Source organism: Carassius auratus, unplaced genomic scaffold (assembly GCF_003368295.1).
Source record: "Carassius auratus strain Wakin unplaced genomic scaffold, ASM336829v1 scaf_tig00033549, whole genome shotgun sequence".
Classification (NCBI taxonomy): domain Eukaryota; kingdom Metazoa; phylum Chordata; class Actinopteri; order Cypriniformes; family Cyprinidae; genus Carassius; species Carassius auratus.
Window position 1 is genome coordinate 101,072 of NW_020526088.1, and position 24,249 is coordinate 125,320.

General features: G+C 37.2%; 2 protein-coding genes across 6 annotated transcripts in view; both read right to left on the reverse strand.

Moving 5' to 3' along the window:
• Positions 1-298: 298 nt before the first annotated feature.
• Positions 299-9,121, reverse strand: LOC113081261 (apolipoprotein L6-like). Of its 5 annotated transcripts, none has more exons than XM_026253336.1 (14): positions 9,011-9,121; positions 8,836-8,877; positions 7,389-7,447; positions 6,992-7,036; positions 6,797-6,868; positions 6,297-6,356; positions 5,602-5,652; positions 5,464-5,505; positions 4,385-4,450; positions 4,113-4,178; positions 3,965-4,004; positions 3,828-3,879; positions 2,210-2,624; positions 299-1,317 (listed from the first exon to the last, which is right to left on the reverse strand). In XM_026253336.1, the coding sequence occupies exons 6-14, from the start codon at positions 6,339-6,341 to the stop codon at positions 763-765; spliced, it is 1,332 nt and encodes a 443-aa protein (XP_026109121.1). In that variant the 5' UTR covers positions 6,342-6,356; positions 6,797-6,868; positions 6,992-7,036; positions 7,389-7,447; positions 8,836-8,877; positions 9,011-9,121; the 3' UTR covers positions 299-762. The 5 variants fall into 5 exon arrangements, with proteins under 5 accessions (XP_026109121.1, XP_026109120.1, XP_026109118.1 ...); XM_026253335.1 differs by having other exon boundaries at positions 7,389-7,450; XM_026253333.1 differs by having other exon boundaries at positions 7,389-8,877.
• A 192-nt stretch (positions 9,122-9,313) lies between these two features.
• LOC113081262 (uncharacterized) overlaps positions 9,314-24,249 on the reverse strand; it is a 41,436-nt gene continuing 26,500 nt past the window's right edge. The window contains exons 6-37 of the mRNA XM_026253337.1: positions 23,713-23,781; positions 23,301-23,363; positions 22,704-22,763; positions 22,413-22,448; positions 20,802-20,858; positions 20,666-20,716; positions 19,630-19,695; positions 19,467-19,535; positions 19,340-19,387; positions 18,063-18,092; positions 17,902-17,982; positions 17,750-17,797; positions 17,448-17,531; positions 16,468-16,530; positions 16,324-16,392; positions 16,201-16,245; positions 15,982-16,041; positions 15,853-15,903; positions 15,733-15,774; positions 15,607-15,651; positions 15,455-15,526; positions 15,331-15,372; positions 15,059-15,100; positions 14,354-14,392; positions 14,216-14,272; positions 14,086-14,139; positions 13,969-14,007; positions 13,641-13,727; positions 13,519-13,558; positions 13,379-13,433; positions 12,326-12,659; positions 9,314-11,220 (exon numbers count right to left, since the gene is read on the reverse strand). Of these exons, the coding sequence (XP_026109122.1) occupies positions 10,807-11,220; positions 12,326-12,659; positions 13,379-13,433; positions 13,519-13,558; positions 13,641-13,727; positions 13,969-14,007; positions 14,086-14,139; positions 14,216-14,272; positions 14,354-14,392; positions 15,059-15,100; positions 15,331-15,372; positions 15,455-15,526; positions 15,607-15,651; positions 15,733-15,774; positions 15,853-15,903; positions 15,982-16,041; positions 16,201-16,245; positions 16,324-16,392; positions 16,468-16,530; positions 17,448-17,531; positions 17,750-17,797; positions 17,902-17,982; positions 18,063-18,092; positions 19,340-19,387; positions 19,467-19,535; positions 19,630-19,695; positions 20,666-20,716; positions 20,802-20,858; positions 22,413-22,448; positions 22,704-22,763; positions 23,301-23,363; positions 23,713-23,781 (2,412 nt within the window). The 3' untranslated portion in view covers positions 9,314-10,806. The remainder of the gene's footprint in view (positions 11,221-12,325; positions 12,660-13,378; positions 13,434-13,518; positions 13,559-13,640; positions 13,728-13,968; positions 14,008-14,085; positions 14,140-14,215; positions 14,273-14,353; positions 14,393-15,058; positions 15,101-15,330; positions 15,373-15,454; positions 15,527-15,606; positions 15,652-15,732; positions 15,775-15,852; positions 15,904-15,981; positions 16,042-16,200; positions 16,246-16,323; positions 16,393-16,467; positions 16,531-17,447; positions 17,532-17,749; positions 17,798-17,901; positions 17,983-18,062; positions 18,093-19,339; positions 19,388-19,466; positions 19,536-19,629; positions 19,696-20,665; positions 20,717-20,801; positions 20,859-22,412; positions 22,449-22,703; positions 22,764-23,300; positions 23,364-23,712; positions 23,782-24,249) is intronic.

Here is a 24,249-nt window from a genome sequence, read left to right on the forward strand (position 1 = left end):
TTCTGTGATGCAATGCTGAATTTCCCTCAGCCATTACTCCAGTGTAAAGTGTCACATGATCTTCAGAAATCATAATAATATGCTGATTTATTATTAGATTTATCAATCGTTGTGCCGCCAAATATTATTATTATTATTATTTAATTTTTTGGGGAAACTGCGATACTTTTTTCAGGATCCTTTGATGAATAAAAAGTTTAATCAGCATTTATTCAAAATATAAATCTTGTTCTTTTTGCTATCACTTCTTAACAATTTAACACATCCTTGCAGAATAAAAGTTTTAATGGACCCCAAAGGTTTGAACAGTAATGTATATCGTTAGAAAAGATTTCTGTTTTAAATAAATGCTCTTCTTTCGAACATTTTATTCATCAAATAATCAAAAAAAAAAAAAAAAAAATCACAGGTTCCAAAACATCCTGAAGCAGCAGAACAGTTTGAACATCACTGATAATAAATCATCATATTATCATGATTTCTGAAGATCATGTGACACTGAAGACTGGAGGAATGAAGCATCACAGAAATACATTACACTTAGAAATAGAAAAATAGAAAAAAACTTTTAATAATAATATTTCACAATATAAAATGTTTTTCCTGTATTTTTGATCAAATGAATCAGGTTTGAATAGCAGAAGACACTCCTGTACAGTACATTACAAATGGTTCAGATCTTTTGACCGGTATTGTATGTATGTATATATATACTTTACGTGTTGCTCAGGATGATCATCAATACGTATTCTTCTAGCTGGACTATTTTTTGGGTTCTGAATGATTTTCTGCCTCCTCCTCCTCCTCCTCCTCCTCCTCCTCCTCCTCCTCCTCCTCCTCTTCCTCCTCCTCCTCCTCCTCGTTCTCATCCTCCTCCTCCTCCTCCTCCTCCTCGTCCTCCTCCTCCATCATCTCCACCCCGTCCATGGTTTTCTGCAGTTGTAGCTGGATTCTCTTCAGCTCCTGCAGTCCGTTCTGCAGCTCCTTGCAGACCTCTCTGATCTTGGCAGCGAACTCGGTCTTGGCGCCCTTGCGCAGCTCCAGCGAGCCCTTGGCGAGGAAGAAGACGTCGAGGGCGAGGAAGAGGCCGGACATGACGCCGGTGGTGATGCTGATGACCTGCGCGGCTTTGGCGGCTCCTCCGGCCACACTGAGCACCTGGACGGTGTTGATGAGGCTGTCGGTGTTCACCAGCAGAGCTTTCCCGGCGCGGCCGCCCTCCTTCAACACGTGCTTGACGTTCTGGTTCAGAGCCCGTCGGGTGATGCTGTCCACGTACTGCTCGAAGTGCCACTCCTGCAGAGTCTCCATCCCGGCCTGCAGCGAGACCGTTAGAGGAGGACAGACAGTTAGATAGTGACCAAGCCTATTACCCATGATTCTGCAAACAAACCTCCACCAATCAGAGACTGCAAAGCAAACTGGGCCAAAATAACTCCTGAAGTACAGTACATCTCCCCATATGCCTCTCAAACTATGGGAATATTTCTATATATCTCAGCGGTTTGTAGGTGCAATGTCATTTTAACTGCTCCATCTTTGAAATATAAAGATTAATATTAATATATATATATATATATATATATATATATATATATATATATATATATATATATATGAAAATAAATAAAGCTAAAAGAGAGAGAAAACCAAGCAACAAAAACACCTTAAAATATAAAGAAAAAGAAATAAAATTAAAATTATATAAAAAAATAATAACAACTATTACATTGCATCAATTATTGTAAAATATACTATTTATAATTAATTTACCAATAAATTGTTAAAAATACAATATATATTTTTCTTAATATAATAGTAAATGTATATATATATATATATATATATATATATATATATATATATATATATATATATATATATATATATATATATATAAAGCATATGAAAATGAAACAAGAACAAACCAAAATGGCAAACACACAACAAAAATAATATATATATATATATATATATATATATATATAAAATAAAATAATATTACTTAATAACTAATTAAATAATAAATGACAAAACAACTTTAACTTTCTAAAAGTTTAATTAAAAACAAAACATTAAAATAAAGTAGTATAAAATAGATAGATGAAAACTATAAAAGTAAATTAATGACGGTAAAAAAAAAAAAAAAAAAAAAAAGAATATAGAAAGGATTGATCAATCATTCAATCCATCGATCGATCAGCCTCACCTGAAGGAAGTCCAGGCATTCTTTGATATCTTTAACTTCCTGCTGATAGTCTTGGATCATCTTCTCCACCTTCTTCCGGTCCGTGTTGGAGTGAACCGTGTCGGTGATGTTTGCCGACGCTGACGTCACTCCGCCGGCGGTCGCGACCCCGATGCCCACCGCGGTCACGATGAGGGACGTCCCGAAGGTGAAGGGCGCCAGGACCAGGCCGGTGATGGTGGTGATGCTGCCGGCGACGCTGGCCACGCCCCCTCCCACGCTCGCGGTCACCGTCTTCCAGTGGAAGCTGTCTGCGGCGTCCGCTAGCGTCAGCAGCTCGTGTATGCGCCGCTGCAGCGACGGCTCGCGCTGACTCAGCAGGTGCACGAACAACTTGGCGGACATGAAGACCCGGTTAGCGGCGGATTCGATCGCTCTGAGAACGAGAAGTTATCTTACGTCACATTGCAGATATGCTGCAATACAAAAGTAAAGTTTGTGTAGAGTCAATGCAGCCTTGCACAAATATCACAGAAACTGCACATCTGCACGAACAAATTATTTATAGTTTGATGTGAATATTATTTTAATTAGTTTTTATATTATTATATATAGTGTTCCTGTAGCTCAATTGGTAGAGCAACTGTGCTATCAAGCGCAAGGTTGGGGGTTTGATTCCCCGGGAACACATGATAGGTAAAAATTAATAGCCTGAATGAACTGTAAGTCGTCTGCTAAATGCATAAATTTAATTATATATAGCATTTTAATTGCACTTAAGGATTTGTTATGCTTTTTCCAGATATAGTTTGGTTATTTTTCTACATAAATATAATTAAGTACTATAAAATCCACTGAAATAGTATTCAGGGGATTTTATGGTACTACATTTTATTTCTGCAGTGACTCTTGAATGCTTTGGAGCACATATACAGGGACAGTTCAACCAAAAATGTCATTTTTTATTTAATTAGTTATTTTAATTTGAAAAATGCTGGTAATCAAACAATGGTCCCCATAGACGTCCATAGTGTTTGGTTCTTCAAAATATATTATTCTGTGTTCAACATAAAAAAATAAATAAAAAAAAACTCATACAGGTTTGGAATGACATGAGGGTGAGTGAATGATGATAATATTTTCATTTCTGGGTGAATATTCATTAAAGTTTGGTCCTTGTTTAAATAAATCTTTGGCAAATTATTGCTTAAGTGAAATAAGTTTCAAAAACATGATATTAAAAAAAAAATATATATAGAAGTGTAAGTTTACTGTTATGAAAAATGTCTCCCAAAAAAAATCTAATTTTGTATGATATACAGTATATACATATTGCAAAATATGTTTTACCGTAAAACTCTTTGAACATCAAAGCCATCAATCTAAAGAAGTTCTGTTCCAAATTACAAGTTGATATTTCAAAAATCTGAGCTTTCAATAAGACTTTGCTTAGGTGCAGTACCAAAAGTTTCCATTAGAGGAAATTCACTTCCAGTTCATGTATACAACAATTTTTTTTCACAAAAAAGGGCCAAAAACTAGTTTAAGCCATTTTTTTTTACCACTGGTTTAAATAAAGTATATTGAACTAATACTTCAAGAAGGGCTTTTTTTATAGGAAAATGTAAATCTTTCTCACTGTTCTCCATCTTTTTCATTAAATTGCTTTGACTCGTTCCATTCACTCCAACCTGGGAAAAAAATTCATAAAATAAAAAATATATTTGCAAACTGAAATAGAAAAGCACATTTGAGATCACAAGACTCCAGAAATACCTTCCACGGTTCTCCACCAGGCCAGCAGACCGTCTTCATCCTGTGAACGTAAGACACCGCTCAGGTTCTGACACCAAACAGACTGTGTGCATGTAAAGAAATGTGTGAATTACTAGCGATCAGGCACTGAAGTGAGATGTTAACACACGTCTTCATTGTCCAGAGGGTTTCCTTCACTGGAGACGGGGACATCTGTTTCTGCCGCTTGATCGATCTGTAAATTAAAACAAAACTCACTGCAATAAACCAGTCTCAGTCTCAGAAAACTATCCTCAGTGCACAGCAGCACAGGGTCACGGCTCTTTTGCAAGAAAGTAAGGAAGTTGTGCATTTTCTCAAGAGTTTCAAAATCAAAGACTTTTGACTTGGAGTCATAGATGTAATGTGAATAAAGCAGCTCACACACACTCAGAAACACACCTGTGCTGTCAGACATGTGTCATCGATCGCAGACGAGGCGTTCTGTCCCTCTGCTTCATCAGACACCTGCAACCAGACTCCACGTTATGAGCGGTCTTCAACAGAGTGTCTTTTGATGCTTTTAAACATCAGAAAAAATACCACACTTCTCTGTAAACTTAAGTGTTGTAACTTGCTCTGTAACTGTCATTTTTAGTTATTTCATCACCTAATACCAGCAATCAGAGTGAAAAGTGCTCATTAAAATAGAGCTTTATACTGCAAAATAGCAGATAATAAACATATTAAGTAGATTTTACAACTTGTTTTCATTAACAATATCTTGAATAGAAGCGCACTTTGTATTTGTTTGTTAGGGTCACGTGAGTTACGTAATCAGATTGCTTTTTTCAAGTAACTTTTTAGTTAATCTGCAATTATTAAATCACAGTAAGATATGCTTCATGCATTTAATCCCATTTTATTAACCAATGTCTCTGCCAAAGTAACGTAACACAGAAGAAACTTTACTTTTCTAAAAACAAAGACTTAGATGTGTACCTTTTATTTTTTTTAGAGTTTTTAGTCATTTTGTATGTACTGTATTTAGTTATTTTGCATTTTTATTATATCTTAGTTCAAACACAGCCAATCAAATGCATGGACGGTTATGTGCTGACAGTGAACATGCATTATAAACAAGTCCACGTTTGCACTTCAAACCAATGCTCGGTGCTGTTACCACACACACACACACACACACACTCATTCAGACTTGTGTCTACACTGTATATTTAATGTGCAATATGTTTTATTTCAAATTGCATGTCATTAAACCCAAGCATGCAGTCAGAGTGTACTGTGTTCCTGTCCTCTGTAAACTTCAGCACAGACAACAGATGACTGATGAAATCAAAGCACTTCCACAGTATTCAGTATAGATATCTATCAGCTCTATATCACAAACACAGCTCGTCAGACCGGTTTTCCAGAAACTAATCAGGAAATCACATCTCTTACAGTATGCCTCTTGTATATTCTTCAAGTGTTCGTAGATAACGCCCCACACTGGAGTAGTTCAAGACGACGTGCTCTCGTACCTGAGCCGTGGATTTCAGATGGTCTCGCATCCCGCCGTGATCCTGAAACACGAGACACACACTAACAGAAGTCAGACATCACTCACACAGTCCTGCTGCTTCTTGAGACAGAGATGTTGAGGAGTTGATGAGTGTTACCTGCGTTTGCTCATCTGCTGCAGAGACAGTCAGAGCCTCGCTGATCTTGTTCTACAGAGACACATGAGAGAGAGAGAGAGAGATGCTGAAACAGACCAACATTACTGCTGAGCTCCAGAAACATCACCGACAGATTGTGCTGATTCCTTAAAGAGACTGTGAGTGTGTGTGTGTGTCTGTCTGTCTGTCTGTCTGTGTGTGTGTCTGTCTGTCTGTGTGTGTGTGTGTGAGCTTGTGTGTGTGTGTGTGTCTGTCTGTCTGTGTGTGTGTGTGTGTGTCTGTCTGTGTGTGTGTGTGTGTGTGTGTGTGAGCTTGTGTGTGTGTGTCTGTCTGTCTGTGTGTGTGTGTGTGTGTGTGTGTGTCTGTCTGTGTGTGTGTGTGGGCATGTTTTTGTGTCATATCAGGACACAGCTCTGTATAATGACATGGGTATGGCACAGGTATTACAAGGAGAGGGTGACTTATGAAGACATAACCCATGTCCCCATTTTTCAAAACACTTATAAATCATAAAGAATGAGTTTTTTTGAGAAAGTAAAAATGCACAAAGTTTCCTGTGAGGGTTAGGGTTAGGTGTAGGGTTGGTGAAGGGAGATAGAATATACAGTTTGTACAGAATAAAAACCATTACACCTATGGGATGAACACACTTTACACAAAAACAAACATGTGTGTGTGTGCACGCGTGTGTGTACCTGTGAGGAAAACCTGAATGGATTTAGTTTTTGAATCATTCCCATAATTATTCCGGGATCCTGAAAATAAATAAATACATAAATAAATAAACCAACCATGGCCATCATCACATTTCCAGGGTTATTATCTTTAACTAAAACTAAAGTCATTAATAAAATTGCTACTTGGAAAAAAATAAACAAAATGAAATGAAAACAGTAACTTATTTCATCTGCAACATTTCTTAAGTTTTATTTTATTTTTAACCATGTTTCAAGAAATAACATCTTAAATGCATATCAGGTGAATGACATTTGAACAAACCCCTCAGCAAAAACCCTTTTCTGTTATAATCTAATCTTCACCAGAGCATGAAATGAACTGTTTTTTTTTTCTCCTGAGTTGTCTTTCCTCTCTTTACTCATCACCTGCTGATAGGTTTTCCTGCTTCAACACATTCCTCTGAACCCGTTCCTGAGTGTTTTCAGAACAACATTCCTTCAAGCTGATGAATACTGACCTGTTTGTGTTGGGTCTCTCTGCTCTCTGCTGCCTCTCCTGTCCAGGAAGAAGAACTGCATACAGGTGTGTCCTACAGCAGAAACACACAATATATCAAAATGTGGAAAACATGAATGAATAAAAGAAAGAGAGTATGATGTCAGTACCGCACAGCCTAAAATAACAGATAATAATGAGAAAAAATAAGCCTCACCTGTTTGCCATCATTATTCACTGAAGCTTTGGTTACAGCTGAGCTCTGCCATTAGAAAAGAGCGATATCAATAATAAGATTTAGATTTTATTAGGTCATATTCCAAACCTCAAAGTCATTTTTAAAATAAATGCACATATTTTTTATTATTATTGTTTACGTTTAACAAAAGAAAACAAGGCCAAAATCAAGAACGCAGAGCTACTGTACATTATGATTTACTACTGGGAGTATTTTATGAATTATTATTTATGGACAGATGTGTGTCAAGTGACTGAAAACTCATTTGATCTGGCTTTTAATAAGAGTATGATTTCTTTATTACATCATTCAGCAGTCCAGTGTCCCTTAACTGAGGTCACTGAGGCCAAACACAATCCTTCATATGAACTGTTACCTGTGACGAGGACTTAAAGGGATAGAGCTTCTGTATCACAGCAACCGCGTCAGTCCTTCCTGCTGAACACAACACTTAAGCAGCTTCACAAAAGAGTAATGACACCAACAATAAAGCTCTTCAATCAAAGAAGAGCTCATTAAACACTGACTGGCTGGACCGGACCGGACGGTCTGCTCGGGAGGGAGGCAGACGTGTGGATGCTCTCTTTATAGGCTATGGGTGTTTTATTGCACTATTGAATTCATTTAACCAAAGGTCTTTATTAAAGTAATTAGTAGACACCAGTAGGTAACACTATGGTAAAGTGGTTAAACCGGCTCAAACTCAAACGAGGCAATCAGACCTAAACACACTTAGGGTAATGTCACAACACTGATGACGGACGAGCTGAAGCTGCTACTGTAAACACTTCAACACTGACCCCGCTGCACTGAGAACTAGATTTAACTCGTATGATGCATGTGTAAGTAATGGATCCTGAATATCAGTTATGTAACTTGAGGTCATAATGTAGGACAGGAGTTTTTAAACTGGGATTCACTAAATTCAGAGGAAAAGTCAGTGTAAAAATGGCTTAAAAAGAAGTTAACATTTGCCAGATTTAATATTCTTATGGCTTCATATTCAATTTTGAGATTGCAATTATTCAATTCTTTTGCCAGCCCTAGTTTCATAGACAAAAATAGACGCAAAATCAATATGTACTTATTGTTCATATCACCTGAATTTATACATGAATAAACATAGGCTATATTCAGTTTTCGTTTAAAGCACAAACTTCTATAAAACAGCTCTGGAACAATATTTATACCGAAAACAGTTAACTTATCATTGAATTGTTTCTGATTTATTTATTTTTTTCCGTAACACCCACAAATATCACATTAATGGGCCTTTATACATAAAAAATAAATACATAATTGAGCTGCCTTTTGAGAATTGATCATAATAAGTGTTGCAGATGTAAATGCAGACGTCAAATAGTCGTCTCCGTGATGTAGTCCTACGTGTGCTGCACTACGTAACAAAAGACAGGATATGATAATAGAAATAGGAATTTATCCTTCTTTTAGGGTGACACGCCTTACAAACGCAAAGCAACAACACGTCACGAGTGAACGCCTTTCGGCTCATGAATATTAATTAGGATTAAGGCTGACCGGAAGAGGAACGTCATCTGATTAATAATCAGGAGCTGAGAGTCTACCCTGTTCTTTCGCTTCAGGCGACGGAGTTTACATAAACTTTTACTGGCAAACGCGCACGTGTTTTGAAAGGAAATCTCTCTTCATTTGCGAACCACACGACCCCGTATTAAAATACCGAGTCTTATAATACTCACAATACTCTCACTGTTGTTTTTCTTCTTTCGACTTCCCCTTAAAGTTTCAAGTTTCATGACACAAAACACACCAAAAGTTAACCGCAAACAAACAATGCTTACCTTTACAATGCCCTGATCGTGAATGTCTTTTCTTTAAATCCTCTTACAAAAGAAAAAGAAAAGGAACGGGAACAATCAAACCAAAACAAACAGAACGCTGCGGTTTCCAGTGTTCTGAGACTATTTAAAGAAGCCGTTCGATTCACTGGCGTTCGACTGCAAACCAGCTCCTTACCTTAGAAGTGAACACAAACCATGACCTCAATCAAACAGTGTGTTCAGTCCAGAGGTGAACAGAGCCCTCTTTCACTGTAAAATCCACACACTCTTCCTCGAAAGGCACATGATCGCGGGGCGTGTTTGAACAAAACTTATTTCCACTCAAACTCCAGCTCTGATGTTCCTCACTGCATGCTTTAGTCTCTTTTAGTCTTTATTAAATTTAGTCTCTCATGTTTTTTGGTTTGTTTCTGAATCACACAGACAACAAAGTATTTTATTTAATTTTATTAAAATATCTTCATGAAAGTAACCTTCATTCCAGTATTGCACAACATCATGTCAAGACATGAAAACTTTGTGTGTGTGTGTGTGTGTGTAACAGCTTTTGGGTTGTTAATAATACAATCTGTGCAAAAGCATATGAAAGATTTACATAAAAATGCAGTTTAACCAAAGCCTAAAGCCTTTTTTTTTTAAATAGATAAAAGTGATTCTTGTCTGCGGCTTCATTCTCACCAAAAGCAGAACCAGATTGTGAACAAAAACTGGGCTTTAACCACAAACTGTGACCGCAGCACAGCAGTTGTACAATACAGATGCAATGTAATATCATCTGTTACTACATATCCTCATTTTGTAATGCTGAAGTATTTCCTGTGAATGTGCGAGGCTTCCTCTATCACTAAACCATATAGCAACGTCTACAAGATGTCTGTTAAAGATCTCATGATCTGGAAAGCATCTGCTGTGTACAAACATCTGATAGACATCTTTAAGATGTCAGTTTTACATGCATTCAAAATCATAAACATCTTATAGACATATTATCAGGGAAATAACTACAATAATACGCTCATAGCACACGTACATCACAGAGACGTCTGTTTGACGTCTGCAAGACGTGTTTTTTAGAGTGTTGCTCATCTGCAATACATCTACAGGACGTTTCCAATCAGATGTCACACAGACGTTTAGAAGATGTCTGTAAGATGTTTATGATTTCGAATGCATGTAAAACTGACATCTTTGAGATGTCCATCAGATGTTTGCACACAGCAGATGCTTTCCAGATCAACCTCTAATAGCACAGGTACATCTCAGAGACGTCTATTTGAGGTGTGCATTTACATCTGCAATACCAGTTTTTTAGGTTGTTTGCTCATCTGCAATACGTCTATAGGACGCTTCCTTTTAGATGTCAAATAGATGTCTATTAGATGTCTATAAGATGTTTATGATTTGGAATGAATGTAAGACGTCTGTCAGACGTTTGTAGACAGCAGATGCTTTCCAGATGAAGTGATCTTTAAGAGACGTCTTGCAGACATGCGTGTGCTATCTGGGTAAGGAAGTGAGGAAGTATTTGTGCTACAAACCAGTGCGTTTATGAAAACGATAGTCAATTAAAATATAACAGGAAATACCAGTTTGCGATATCAAGCAGCATAACGAGTTGTTAGTAGGATACAGTTAAACATAATCGACTTCAGAAGCCACGCCCATTCAAATTACAAATGTCTGATAGAAATAATTTAAGGAATGTTCTTAGGAAGTACACCAATCCTGATGTGAATGTTCAACAAGTCTCTTAAATATTTATGTGGAGGAATCTTGTAATCTTTGGCGTGCTGAATGGATTTCTTGTTTCATTGTATGCAGTAGATTTGCAGCAACAAAGCAGCTTGACTTCACTTCATCTCAATGAGAGTCCAAACTTGCTTAAAATCACCGTTCCATTTTATGCAAATGAGCAGCAACAACCAATGGGAGCGCAGAGATCTGAAACCCAAAGCTTATCTGAGATGACTGCTAGATGTATCCGCCGGCGTCGAGCAGCTGTTCTCTGATGGAGTTGAGCTCCGCTAAACCTTCATGCAGCTGTTTGGCCAGACTCCGCACTTCAGCCGTCACCTCCTTCTTGCAGCCCTTCTTCACCTCCTTCAAGTCTTTGGTGAAGTACTTGTCTATTCCTTTCTGCAGACTGGCTAACTTGGCCAGCGTGTGCTGAATGAGTTCTTCCGCTCGCTCTACCGGGTCGCTAGCTAAGCTAATGGTCTGGAGTGCACGTCGCACATCCCAGTCGCCCGTGTAATAGTTGTTTCGTCGCAGCAGCGGATGAGATCGCAGTCGACAGAGACCTTCAATGACGAATCGCAAACAGTGCTGCATTTCCACCAGCTGGGCCTCGTAGTCCATGATGATTATTTCAATCTTCTTACGGTCCTGCATTAAAACACGAGAGACCGCGACATTTCAAATATCAGAAAAGATTTATAAAGTATATTTAAAATGTACTTATAGTAACATAGGTTATTTGATGCATTAATTATTAATGAGCAATACACTTGTGGTAGCATTTATGTATTTTTTGTTGGCGTTAGTTATTAAAATAAATGCTTATTAGTTCATGTGAGGTATATTAAATATAAAAAAATAAAAATAAAACACTTTTTTTAAAGAAATTATTTGCTTAGAATTAGTTAGAGTAATAAATGCATTAGATGAATTGTTAGTTCATGTGAACAAATGTTAGCCAATAGAACCTTATTGTGAAGTTACCATTCACATTACATAATTTTTACATTCACGCCACATTAAGTAAAGCATGGTGCTAGTAACTCGACTCGACTCGACTCTCCGGCAATGCATGGACTAATAAAGTGCTTTTATTTTATAAAATGCATAATGTACTATATTGCCTAACTAAGAAACTTTAGTTGCATCTATTAATACGGTTAAAAAATAATAGCTATAATTAAATGGGCATCAAATTTTTGTGAAGTTTTAAATGCAATCCAATTACCGTATTTTCCGGACTATAAGTCGCACTTTTTTTCATAGTTTGGCTGGTCCTGCGACTTATAGTCAGGTGCGACTTATTTATCAAAATTAATTTGTCATGAACCGAGATAAATGAACCAAGAGAAATCATTACCGTCTACAGCCTCCAGAGGGTGCTCTATGCTGCTCATTGTTCCTGTAGCCTACCAAAGAAAGCATAGAGCGCCCTCTGGTGGCTGTAGATGGTAATGTTTTCTTTTGGTTCTTGGTTCTGTGACTTATAATCCAGTGCGACTTATATATATATATATATGTTTTTTTCCTCATCATGACGTATTTTTGGACTGATGCGACTTATACTTAAGTGCGACTTATAGTCCGAAAAATACGGTATTTATATTTGCATGGCTTGGTATGAAGATTAGTTGATCCAATTTTTTTTGGAATTGACATAATTAATACTGCATAAACAAATGGTGAAAACTACATACGGTTGACGTTGAAAGTGTAGTAACCGAGCATGCCATTCAGCGCTGGACATACGTACGTGCATGTTGTTGATGGTGTCTGAGAGGGAGGCGGAGGCGGCCGTGATGCCCCCCGCTGTAGCCACGCCCAGGCCGACGGCCGAGATGATGATGGAGGCTCCGAACGTGACGGGGATCAGAGCCAGCCCCACGATGGCCGCGGCTCCCCCCACAGCGGTGGTGGTTCCTCCCGTGATGTTGGCGATTTTAGCGTTGTGGTGGAAGTTGCTGAGGTCGTCGGCGATACCGTATAAGATCAGCACGTGCTGGTAGAGCAGCTCGGCTCGCTCCATGAAGAGCTTCAGATACACGCGGAGGCCGCGGTGGACTCTATCAGCGACCGCTTTAAACGATCTGACACAGAGACACAGAGAACGGTTAAAACAAACAAACACACAGAGTTATGAGTGACACTTAAAAGATGAGACTAAACCAACACAACCCAACTCAATCTCACTTCATTTTTATTATTATCATTATTATTATTCCAGAAAAAGAGTCTCTTTACTTCTCAAGTAAATTTATCTCCATTTAAGAATGTTAAAAATACATTTAAGATGCAACATGACAAAATTTTCTTTTGTTCGTTTTTTGGAGAAATTGACCAAAATAAAGTGAGTTTTTGTTGAAACAAGGAAAAAAATATCTGCCAATGGGTTTGGAATATATATATATACTGTACATACACACACACACACACTTACTTTTTTGTGCTAAATTTAAGCATAAACTTACTTGATTTCTGTACATTTCTGTGGGGAAAACAGGCATCAAATTTGCGTTTTTGTTTTTTTATTCAATGCAATGTTTTTAAAAAATAAAAAATTAATTATTTGTAATACAAAAATAAATATCTGAAAAAAGCTGAAAAAATTTTAAGCATAAATTCACTTTATTTTGGTAAAGTTCTCAGAAAACGAGACTTCTCAGTAATCTTTTTTTTTTTTTACTTAAGAATGAGTTTTTGCTTGAAACAAGAATAAATAGCAGCTAATTGGGTCAGAAACATAATCTTGTTTTTTCCATTTTTCTGACCCCAATGGCACCCCCCACCCCAAAAAATGGAGTCTTACATGGTCTCTTCTTCTTTAGTGCTGATGGCCTCATCAGGAGGTATTTCATCCCAAGCTGCAAACACACAGACTGAATGTTAAACGAGTCGGATGTGATGTGTGTGAGGTGAACGAATGAACGAGTGAATGAATGAACTCACACTCCACTGTGTTCCACCACTCCATCAGACTGTCAGTGTCCTGCCAACACAACACACACTGATCAATCAGGATCACAACACAAGGAAACATGAAGTTAACATGACAAGGAACGAGCACTGACCCCTTCATCCTCCTCCTCCTCCAGCTTCTGCTCTTCCTCTTCATCTTTCAGTCGTCTCATGTCCATCTGAGCCGACAGCCACTCGGCCTGGAAGATTTCAAGAAATGAATTCAAGATGTTTAAAATGTCAGAAAAGATTTATGTGTCAAATAAAATATGTTCTTCTGAACTTTCTATTCAACTGTGAATCCTGAAAAATAAAATATATCACAGTTTCCAAAAATATTGTGCAGCGCAGCGGTTTTCAACGTTGATAATAATCAGAAATGTAATTGTAATAATATTTCACCATATTTCCAGGTCGTGTAAGAATGACCATTAACTGTACCTTAGCAGCATCAGACAGGTGAAGGTCTCCTGGAGGACACTGAGAGAAGCAGAACTGATTACAGCAGATGAAGACGTACCGTAGTGAAAGAGTGGATTGAGAGGAACGCAGCGTTACCTTTGACCCTCTGCGGAGAGCATCAGACTCTGTGTGTTTCTGTGGTTTATTGTCCTGTGTGAGAGGATAATCAGTGTTAAAGTGTGTGAGTGAACGGATCAGACGCATGACGATGAAGTGATGAAGTTACCGGTGAATATTCCTCCGCCGGCTCCACGTCTCCTGCTTTAAACAGATCTGCACCCTTCTGAGGAGGAGAGACCAGACATCAGTTTGATCCACATCTGAACGTTTATCAGGTGAGCTCGGAGGAAAGTCAGTCTCTCACCTTTGAGTCTCGATGTGACAGAAGAGGAGGCTCCTTCATCTGCAAAACAGTGTTAACTCCATCAGCCATGACTCACCACATTTACAATTAAACAGCATACAGTAACACTTACAGTAGAAGTGCACAAAGCCAGGCAGTTACAAAAAATAGATAGAAATATTTTTCATTGAGTTCAGTCGTTTAGAATTTCACATTTAATTCAGTGTGGTACTTTACATTTCTTCGTGACACTTGCAGACAGTAAACATTAAATATAATATAATAATATAAAAAATATAAAAATAAAATAAAAATAAAAAATACGTAATGAAAATTGTTTTTGCTCTTTTTTTCAGCGCAAACAGTAAACATTAAACAATTGTGGAATTAAAGAAACAAAACCTTAAGGGAAATAAAATAATTGAAAAAAATATGATAAAATTATAAACAAAGCAATACATAAATACTGAATAAAAGTTATTTATACACCATTTATTTCAGTGCAGACAGTAAACATTAAATATACACACAATATGGAAATTAAAGATTAAAGATAAAAAAAATAGTATAAATACATAAATCTTGAGTGTGTGTGTGTGCAGTCAATAAAGATTACATATATTATTTGAAAATTAAAGAAACAAAACCTAAAGTGAAAAAAAAAGGATTCAAAAATAAAATAAAAGACAAATAACCGTGAGGAAGTGAGAAGACGGGTTTGTTCACCTGTGAATCTCTGCCCTCGTTCATCTCAGCTTCTTCAAAACTCTAGAAGACACAAACATCAGAGAAATAACAAACTATTTTATGAAATTAATTAACTAAATTAGGAAATACTATTATATATATTTAATGGTAATTCTTATTAATTTTCTATTAAAAAACAAATATAACAACTAAATTACAACAAAATCACTAAAACTTAAAAAATATGAATCAAATGTTTAAAAGTATGTTAATGGTAATAAAATAAGGCAGGACTGCGCTGGATGCTTCACCTTGGACTGTCTGCGATGCAGGCGAGGGAACTTTACTCTCTTCTGTACCGACAGTGGAGGAAAGAAGAAGAAGTCAAAGATGTGATAATGTCACGGTGATGCCGAGATCTTTCTGAATCCTCACCTGATGTCTCTCACTGGCGTCTGACGGTGTGAAGAGAGCCGAGGATCCACAGACGTCTGTCTCCAGATCTGCCTGAACACAACAAACCCTCTCCATCAGAAACCTCCGGGTCCTGAATCATGTTTACTGGTATAATTAGTGCTGCTCCTCACCTTTGAGTCCCACGCTGGACTCGTAACGCCGTTAGAGTATGATCTCTGAGGAAAAACACCAGGAGTGACATGAGCAATAGTGTGAGCAGAAGAACATCAGATTCTGTGAGGATAAAGCGTCTGAACCTGAGCACTGCGTCCAGCTTCAGATCCCAGGAGCGTGTCTGTCTGAAACAGAGATATGAGAGATATGAGTGAACAGACAGAGATCCTGAACCCCTGCGCTCGTCTGGACGTCTGCTCTACCTTCAACTCGTGACCCAACGCTCCCTTCAGGTCATCGAACCGCTCGGCGTCCTGAAAGCACAGGTTTAACAGTGTTCAGACACAAGAGCGAGCGCAGAGGATCATCAGTGTCATGTGACTCAGACAGACCTTCGTCGGAGGATGAGGAGTGAAGCCACAAGCTCCCTTCAGCTCAGCATCAGCTCCGTCCTGTCAAACAGATCCAGTCCATGTTTTACAGTACATTGGGTTAAAAATAAGATGAAACTGTCAAACTGACAATAATGCAGCACATGTTTTTCATAAATACAGTAATACTGCTTCCAGTGAATAGTGAATTCAGATTTTCTCTTGTGAAAGCGGTTGTACCTTCAGATGTGGTGTTTCCTCCTGGGTTTGGTTCGTCCTGTCACGCTGTGAGCAGACACAGAAGAGTGTGTTCACACCAGAGAAGTGCTCAAACTAAAGAAACAGAGAGGTGTCAGCACTCACCCTGGACCGAGCGATGACAAACCCTCTGCGTGGAACAAACTGGACTCGCACTTTCTTTCTCCACTTCTGCTAAACACATGATAATAATACTGAGAGTGAAGGAAAGATGAAACAGAAGACAGACAGGAGGATCAGGATCTCTACCTGTCCATCAGTCTCCTCTGTGTTTGGCTCTTCATCATCCAGATGTGTGTCCATCTCTGGGCTCTACAACAGAAAACATCTGTGTTACTCAGAGTCTCGGCTCAACTCAGTGGAGCTCACACACCGAGGTCATCTGCTGGACACACACCGTCAACATCCTCAAACACAGATCAGAAACCTGCATCTCTTCTCTGATAATGGATTTATTCTCCTTTTTGTTTTTGAAGTTTGCATTCATACTCAGACAATATATATATATATATATATATATATATATATATATATATATATATATATATATATATATATATATATATATATGGTTTATTTGTGTACACACAACAAATAAATGTAATATATATGGTGATAATTTTAGGGAAAGGACTTGCACCACTAGACTATGCTGCTTTGGGAAAAGTAGTGCGAGTTATTGGTGTGATTTATTTGTTATTATTTCTATACAATTAGCAATCCAGATTCATTTCTTGTAGACCAGATTGATTTCATTTCATCTCCTGAAGAACGATTTTATTTTTTATTATTTTATCCCCAGATTCAGCTCCTGTCAGTCAGATATATTATTTCATTTAAATTCATTTAATTGAGTTTTTTTGTTTTTTTCATTTTATTTCATTTAATTTTATTTTGATTTCTGATCTCCTTTATTTTATTTTTTCAGATTAATCTCCTATAGACCAAATGTAGCGTAATGTAATGCAATTTAATGAAAACTCACAGCATTTTGTCCGGTCTGTTGACTTTGATACGTTTGATATGAATGTTTTGACTTTGAGATCAGATAAACACTGATCAATATCAGTAACTCTTATCAGACACTCTCTCCTGTCAGAAAATGTGAGTGTGTGTGAGTGTGTGTGTGTGTGTGTGTGTGTGTGTGTGTGTGTGTGTGTGTGTCACTCTGATCTATCCGAGGTGGAGTTTGGTGTCAGTATAGAGCCTAAGATCAGAGAGAAACAAACCAAAACCAGTTTGACCTGATGACTGTCACGGACTGAAGCACCAGGATCCAGATCTTCCTCCAGAGAGCGATCTTTGGAGAAGGACTGCAAACAGCAGAGACATGCTTTCAGATAATAATATCAGGTGAATATGAGCATGATGTGGATCAAACCATTCAAAAATGAGCCCAAAGCTTTGATTCATGTTAGTCCTCAATGTGTTAAGAACAGCTTCCGGTTGGCTTATGAATTTAAAATGTAGACTTTAAACTAAAGCACACATTATATTTCTCATGAACATGCAAACACACAGAACATATCACCTTTGATGGTCGGTGTGGCACAGGAGGGTTGAATTTATGTGGCTGCTTCTATTACAAATAAAATAATAAAATAATATTAATTTTAGAGAGCAGACACCGAGTTCATATCACAGCACACAATAACTGTAAAGTGAAATATTGTGTGTTTTTACCGGTTTGCAGTCCACATCTTCTGCTTTCTTCTCTCTCAAACGCTGGAGATCAGCGTGTTTCCATGAGGAGGTTAAATCATCCTAATATCACAATTAAATGTGTTCAGTTCAACTGTTTCTCATATCTAACATCAGGAAACTGATTACTGTAAGGAACAAACCTTATAGTCTGGAGCTTCAGCTGACTTCACCTGAAGATGGAAATGAATATCATAATCATGAACGATATCATGTGTTAAAGTTGGCTTGACAAAATATTATAAATTACTGGCAGATAGTTTTCCCACCAGCCAATAAAAATACCAGATTTGCTGTAGAACAAAATATCAAAGGATCTTTCAGTATTTTCAAATGTAAAAGCCTCACGTCTTTTAATTCTCAGATGCGAATTGTGCTGTAGTTTACTGTGGTTAGTAATGTATTGCATTTTAAATACCAGACAAGATCAATGAATCATCCCTTCTTCCATTCATTGCAAAGACACTTGAGCGAGCTGTGTTCAACCAGCTTTCTATGTTCCTTGGACAGAACAACAGAACCTGTGGGTTAAGTCCTACCTCTCTGACAGATCCTTCAGTGTGTCTTGGAGGGGTGATGTTTCTAAGTCACAACACCTTGCTACTGGGGTTCCTCAAGGCTCAGTACTTGGACCACTTCTCTTCTCCATCTACATGATGTCATTTCACTGCTACGCTGATGACACCCAACTCTACTTCTCATCCCAACCAGATGACCCGATGGTAGCTGCTCGCATTTTAGTCTGAGTGACATTTCTAGCTGGATGAATGACCATCACCTTCAGCTCAACCTTACTAAAACCTTTTTTGCCATCACCTGACGAAATAATACTAGCACTTTTCTTTTCCATTCTACAAACAAACCTAGACTAACTGAGACTTGTGACAGCACTGTTGCTCTCTCGTTCGTTTGATTCCTTCTATCGTTCTCCTCATTTGTAAGTCACTTTGGATAAAAGTGTCTGTTGATTAGATGTAAATGTAAAGGAAAATATTGACAGGCTGATTATAATAACAGGGATCGTACAGATACTGTTCAATGAAATTAAACAAATGTTCAAGCACCAATTGGTTTTGGTTTTAAAACGATTCAAATTCTAAAACAGCTTAATAGATAAATAAAAATATACAAATAAAATAAAATGGCAAAATTTAAGTGAAGCACATGTAAAGTAGACTATGCAATGATGTCAACTTTACATATTGTGAACATGACTCAAGGCTTCAGTGAAGGTTAGAGTTACACCAGTAGATGGCAGCAGGGGAAAGACTTTAACAGTGAATAGTGCTCATACTGAGATAAAGCAATGTTTCTAATCAAGAAACTTCTCTGAACAGCCCTGACATGCAGAGCAGATTCAGACCAAAGAGATCAACGCATTTTTCTTCAAACAAACTGATCCATACAGATCATCTTTTACCTTCGAGCCTCTGCGAAGTGTAATAATCTTGGGTTTAGATGGTTTCTTCTGTTAAGAGAAAAAAACAATCATGTATGAAATACATAAATCCGAAACTATGATAATTCAGAAATAACAAGCTTCATACCGATTTATACTCAGCAACTTCATTCTGCTCTTCATCTTGAGCGAAAAACTCCTCCGTGCCGTTAATGAGCTTTAACACAACACAGAAATCATCACAGAAAGAATCAATATGATCTGCAGATCTACAGAACAAACACAGAGACTGATCTGGTGAAGATATTCACCTTTGAGCCTGGATTCAGAGAGACTGAGTTCGTCTCAGGGCTCTTCACTTCATCTCCACTTTTATCCTGAAATTACAGACTTTCAGTTTTTATGTCTGTCATTCCCAGGTTAACATGCAAAAAACAACCTAAAATACAAATTTTATGACTTTAATGCAATTCTGAGTTTATTTATTGTAAATAATAAACAGGGTAATTATAATCATAATTTGAAAACGGTGTCAAAATGTTTTAAATGTCTTTTGTCTTAGGGTTAAAGAGCATTGGACAAAGTATAGGAAACAATATAAGAAAAGTTGTGTACACGAGATGAATCTGGAAATTGAATAAGAAAATAAAACTAAAACTTTAACATTGGTTAAATTAAATTACACTAAATAGCTGGAAAATATTTAAATGTATATAATATATTATTTATATTATAAATAATAAATGACAATAAATACATAATATATCAAATTATTATAAATGATTTAAAAATATATATAATTTACTTTCATTTTAGTACAATAATTAAATCAATAAAATATTAAATAAATTATATAAAAACATAAATAATTACAAAAATATAAAAACAATATTTATTTATAATAAAATATTATTTTTTTTAATTTGTACAATTATTGTAATTGTTTGATTGCTGTAGCTGTATTTTTTTTTATCTATTCTGAGGTTATTTCTTGAAAAAAAAAAAAAAAAAAATATATATATATATATATATATATATATATATATATATATATATATATATATATATATATATATATATATATATATATATAATTATTATTATTATTTAAATTTTTTTCAGAAGTGTGAGATATAAAGTCATAATGAGCGTTTTCCATGTTTACTATGTGGCAGAAATATGTTTCCATAGATTCTGTTGTGTTTTAGGGTTGAAGGAATTGTTTTTAAACTTAACAGATAATGTCCTGACAGACGATTTCCAGCTTCTTTTTAATTGGAACAGATTTTGAATTGAATTGTTGAGTTTTTTGTGATGATTCGCTCCTCATTATGTGTGTTCATGTACCTTTGAGCTCCTCCTGATGAGCAGCGAGTGTCTCAGTCTCCTCCCCAGACTCTGAAAGACCAGCACAAACACAGATGAGGAGGACGAGCACACACTCAGACTCAGAGTCCCGTGAGACGACTGCTGCACATCCTACCTGCCTCCCGCTCTTCTTCAGACGCTCCTCTCCGCCTCCAGCAGACGCGGCTGGAATCTAGAGCCAGAAGTCAACAGAGTTATGACTCGTCTTCTGGACAGATGCCAGGACATATCTATGTGTTTGCTCATGTATTCAGAGAGCATTCCACAAACAACAAAAGACACAAGAAAACACAGACTACATGACTTAAACTATGACTATGATAAATATGACAAATACAATACTGTCTGAGGTTTATTATTGCCTGCAGAGATGGATACGATTTTAAGTATTTATTTTATTTACTGTAATAAAATGTCATGTTTGATTTTACATGCTTTCTTTCTTTCATTTTCATTTATTGATTCAGGTCTCCATTTGAGAAGTTTGGAACTATTTTAGTATTATTTATATACTAACATATGTTATTTTATACATTAGATTCTACTTTTTATATTTTCAGCTTTCAGTTTACCATCGGTTTTCAAATTGTTCACTCATTCACGAGTCAAGAACCGTTTCTGTCAGACGCGTCCGATTCGTGAACCGAGGAGCTGATGATACTGTGCATGTGTGATTCAGTGTGAAGCAGACTGACACACAGAGCGTCTGAACTGAACTGATTCTTTTGGTGATTGATTCTGAACTGATTCTGTGCTAGTGTTATGAGTGCAGGTAAACCGAAGGCTTGAATCAAGGGCAATCATCACCAATGACGCCATTACGTCAAGCGCAAAAGAACCGGTGAACCGTTTTCTTCAACTGGTTTATTGAATCGAACTGTCCGTAAGAACTACTGGTGATCCGAACACCGATGCAACCGGTTCTTGACTCGTGAACGAGTCAGTCTATTGTTCATTATCTGGCTGGGCTCGGTGTTCATCTTCAGTTCTCTCTTCACAGCAGTTCAGTCAGTGTACTGTTTGAGTAAATGAATTACTCCGGGATATTGGTTTGTTTGAACTCAGAGGGAGTGTCAGCCACATTAAAAAAGTTAACAGCTTAAGTCATTTGTGGATTAATGCGTATTGGAGACGCGAACCGTTTAAAACGATTCAGTTTGATTTGGTGAACTGAATGATTCGTTCGTGAACCGGATATCACAAACTGCTTTGTTTTGAACTCTCTCACAACAGACACGGAAGAGAAGACAATGCTGAATAAAGTCGTCGTTTTTGCTATTTTTGGACTAAAATGTATTTTCGATGCTTCAACGAATTCTAACTGACCCTCTGATGTCACATGGACTACTTTGATGATGTTTTTCTTCCCTTTCTGGACATGGACAGCAGACCGAACACACAGCTTCAATGGAGGGACTGAGAGCTCACGGACTAAATCTAAAATATCTTACACTGTGTTCAGAAGATGAACGGAGGTCTCACGGGTTTGGAACGACATGAGGGTGAGTCATTAATGACATAATTTTGATTTTTGGGTGAACTAACCCTTTAAAATATCGACTATAGTTCTATTGTTTAGTTTAAATTCTAGTTTTAATGTATTTCCAGTGCTTCAACTTTACCAAAGCAAACATGAGAAAAGTTGCCTGGGAATAAGCGCTCGAATTAATACGTGAGTTAAGATCAGTTTCTCTTCACACTGATCTGATCTGAAGAAAGGACTCACCCGGACAGAGTCTCTCCGAAGCCGGAGCCTTCCAGCCTGCAACAGACAGAGAGAGAGAGAGAGAGAGAGAGAGAGAGAGAGAGAGAGAGAGAGAGAGAGAGAGAGAGAGAGAGAGAGAGAGAGAGAGAGAGAGAGAGAGAGAGAGAGAGAGAGAGAGACAGAGAGTGTGTGTGTGAGAGAGAGAGAGAGAGAGAGAGAGAGAGAGAGAGAGAGAGAGAGAGTCTCAGTGTGTTGGAGCATCTCGACTGTATCTGTACTGTAGTTCAGATAGTTCAAATGATGATAACTCACTGGTTTCCAGTCTGGAGAGAGCTCTGGACTGTGTTCAGGCCAGTCCTCCACACAGTTCTCCTGTAGATCATGGTGCAGGTATGAAGGTGTAGGAGTTTTATAAAGCATGCATAACAATCAAATATGAATACACATGATGTGTTTCTTACACTACAGGGATAAAAAAAGAAGAAAGAAAAGAAAATGTTGTCCCCCAGAATTTAAAATTCTGTAAATAATTTTTATTTATTTATTTTTATTAATATTATTTTAATTCATTCATTATAAAAAAAATAAAAAACCCTTTTTATTTACATAATTTTCAAATTATGCTTAATGTATACACATTCTAAGGAAACCATATTCTGCAAATAGTTATAACATTATTCTTATATAAATAGAATGTATAATTTAAAAATTAATTAAATATTTGTATTAAATGTATATATTATTATTATTATTTTTATTATTATTATTATTATTATTAATTTGATTTTTTTTCCCCAAACCAACCTAAACATGTACATTTGCGATTGTAAAACTATTGAGAAGAGAAAGAGACAAAAACCCGGCTGCAGTTGTTGAAACACACACACACTTAAACACACACACACACACCTGACCGATGAGCAGAACGTCCTCGTACACCAGCGGATCTCTCTCCATCTCAGTCGACGTGATCTGACAGATCATAACAACAGCTGTCATCACACTCTCCAGAACACAGAACATTTCACACACATCTACACCCAGAGCTCACGTGATGACAGATCTGAGTCCAGACACGCCATGAGAACAAACACACAGCATACGTGTTCATCAGAGGAACATTGTCCTGTTCCTAACTCTACGTCTAGATGTGTTTCTGTTTCTGTGTTTACACGTCATGTTACTGTAGCAGTAAGACAAAGCTCAGAAGAGAGGGAAGGACGTAATAATGAACTAGTCTGGATCTGATCTGAAGAACGAGTGGAAGCACAGAACTGAAGATTATCATCAGATCCTCAGAGATAAACATGAGCTACAGTACCTGAGGGAGAGCAGGGGGCTTGGGGGCTTTACTGCGGGGAGCAGCTCTGGGCGGACGCCTCCTGAACATCTACAAGAAGAGAGTCCGGTCAGATCAGACGCAGAGATACAGGAGTCTGATCAACATCTTCTTCATCTACAGCAACACTCTGACTGTTTGTTAAAGAATTTGTCCGTGTGAATCTGTGTTAAAGTGTAATGTATTTCTGTGATGCTCCGCTGTATTTCCAGCATCATTCCTCCAGTCTTCAGTGTCACATGATCTTCACAAATCATGAAAATATGATGATTCACTGCCCAAGAAACATCTCTGATTATTATCAATGTTATTAATAAAAACCATGATTCTTTATCTGGAATAAAAAGCTCTTTTAAGCATTCAAACGCTTGCAGTCAGTGTCAGGTTTGTTTTGGGCTGGTGATAGAAATGAATACTTATTTTGCAAGGAAGCTTTAAACTGATCAAAAGTGAAGATGAATGCATTTAGAAATGTTACGAAAGATTTCTATTTCAGATAAACTTTCTGTTCTTCAAACA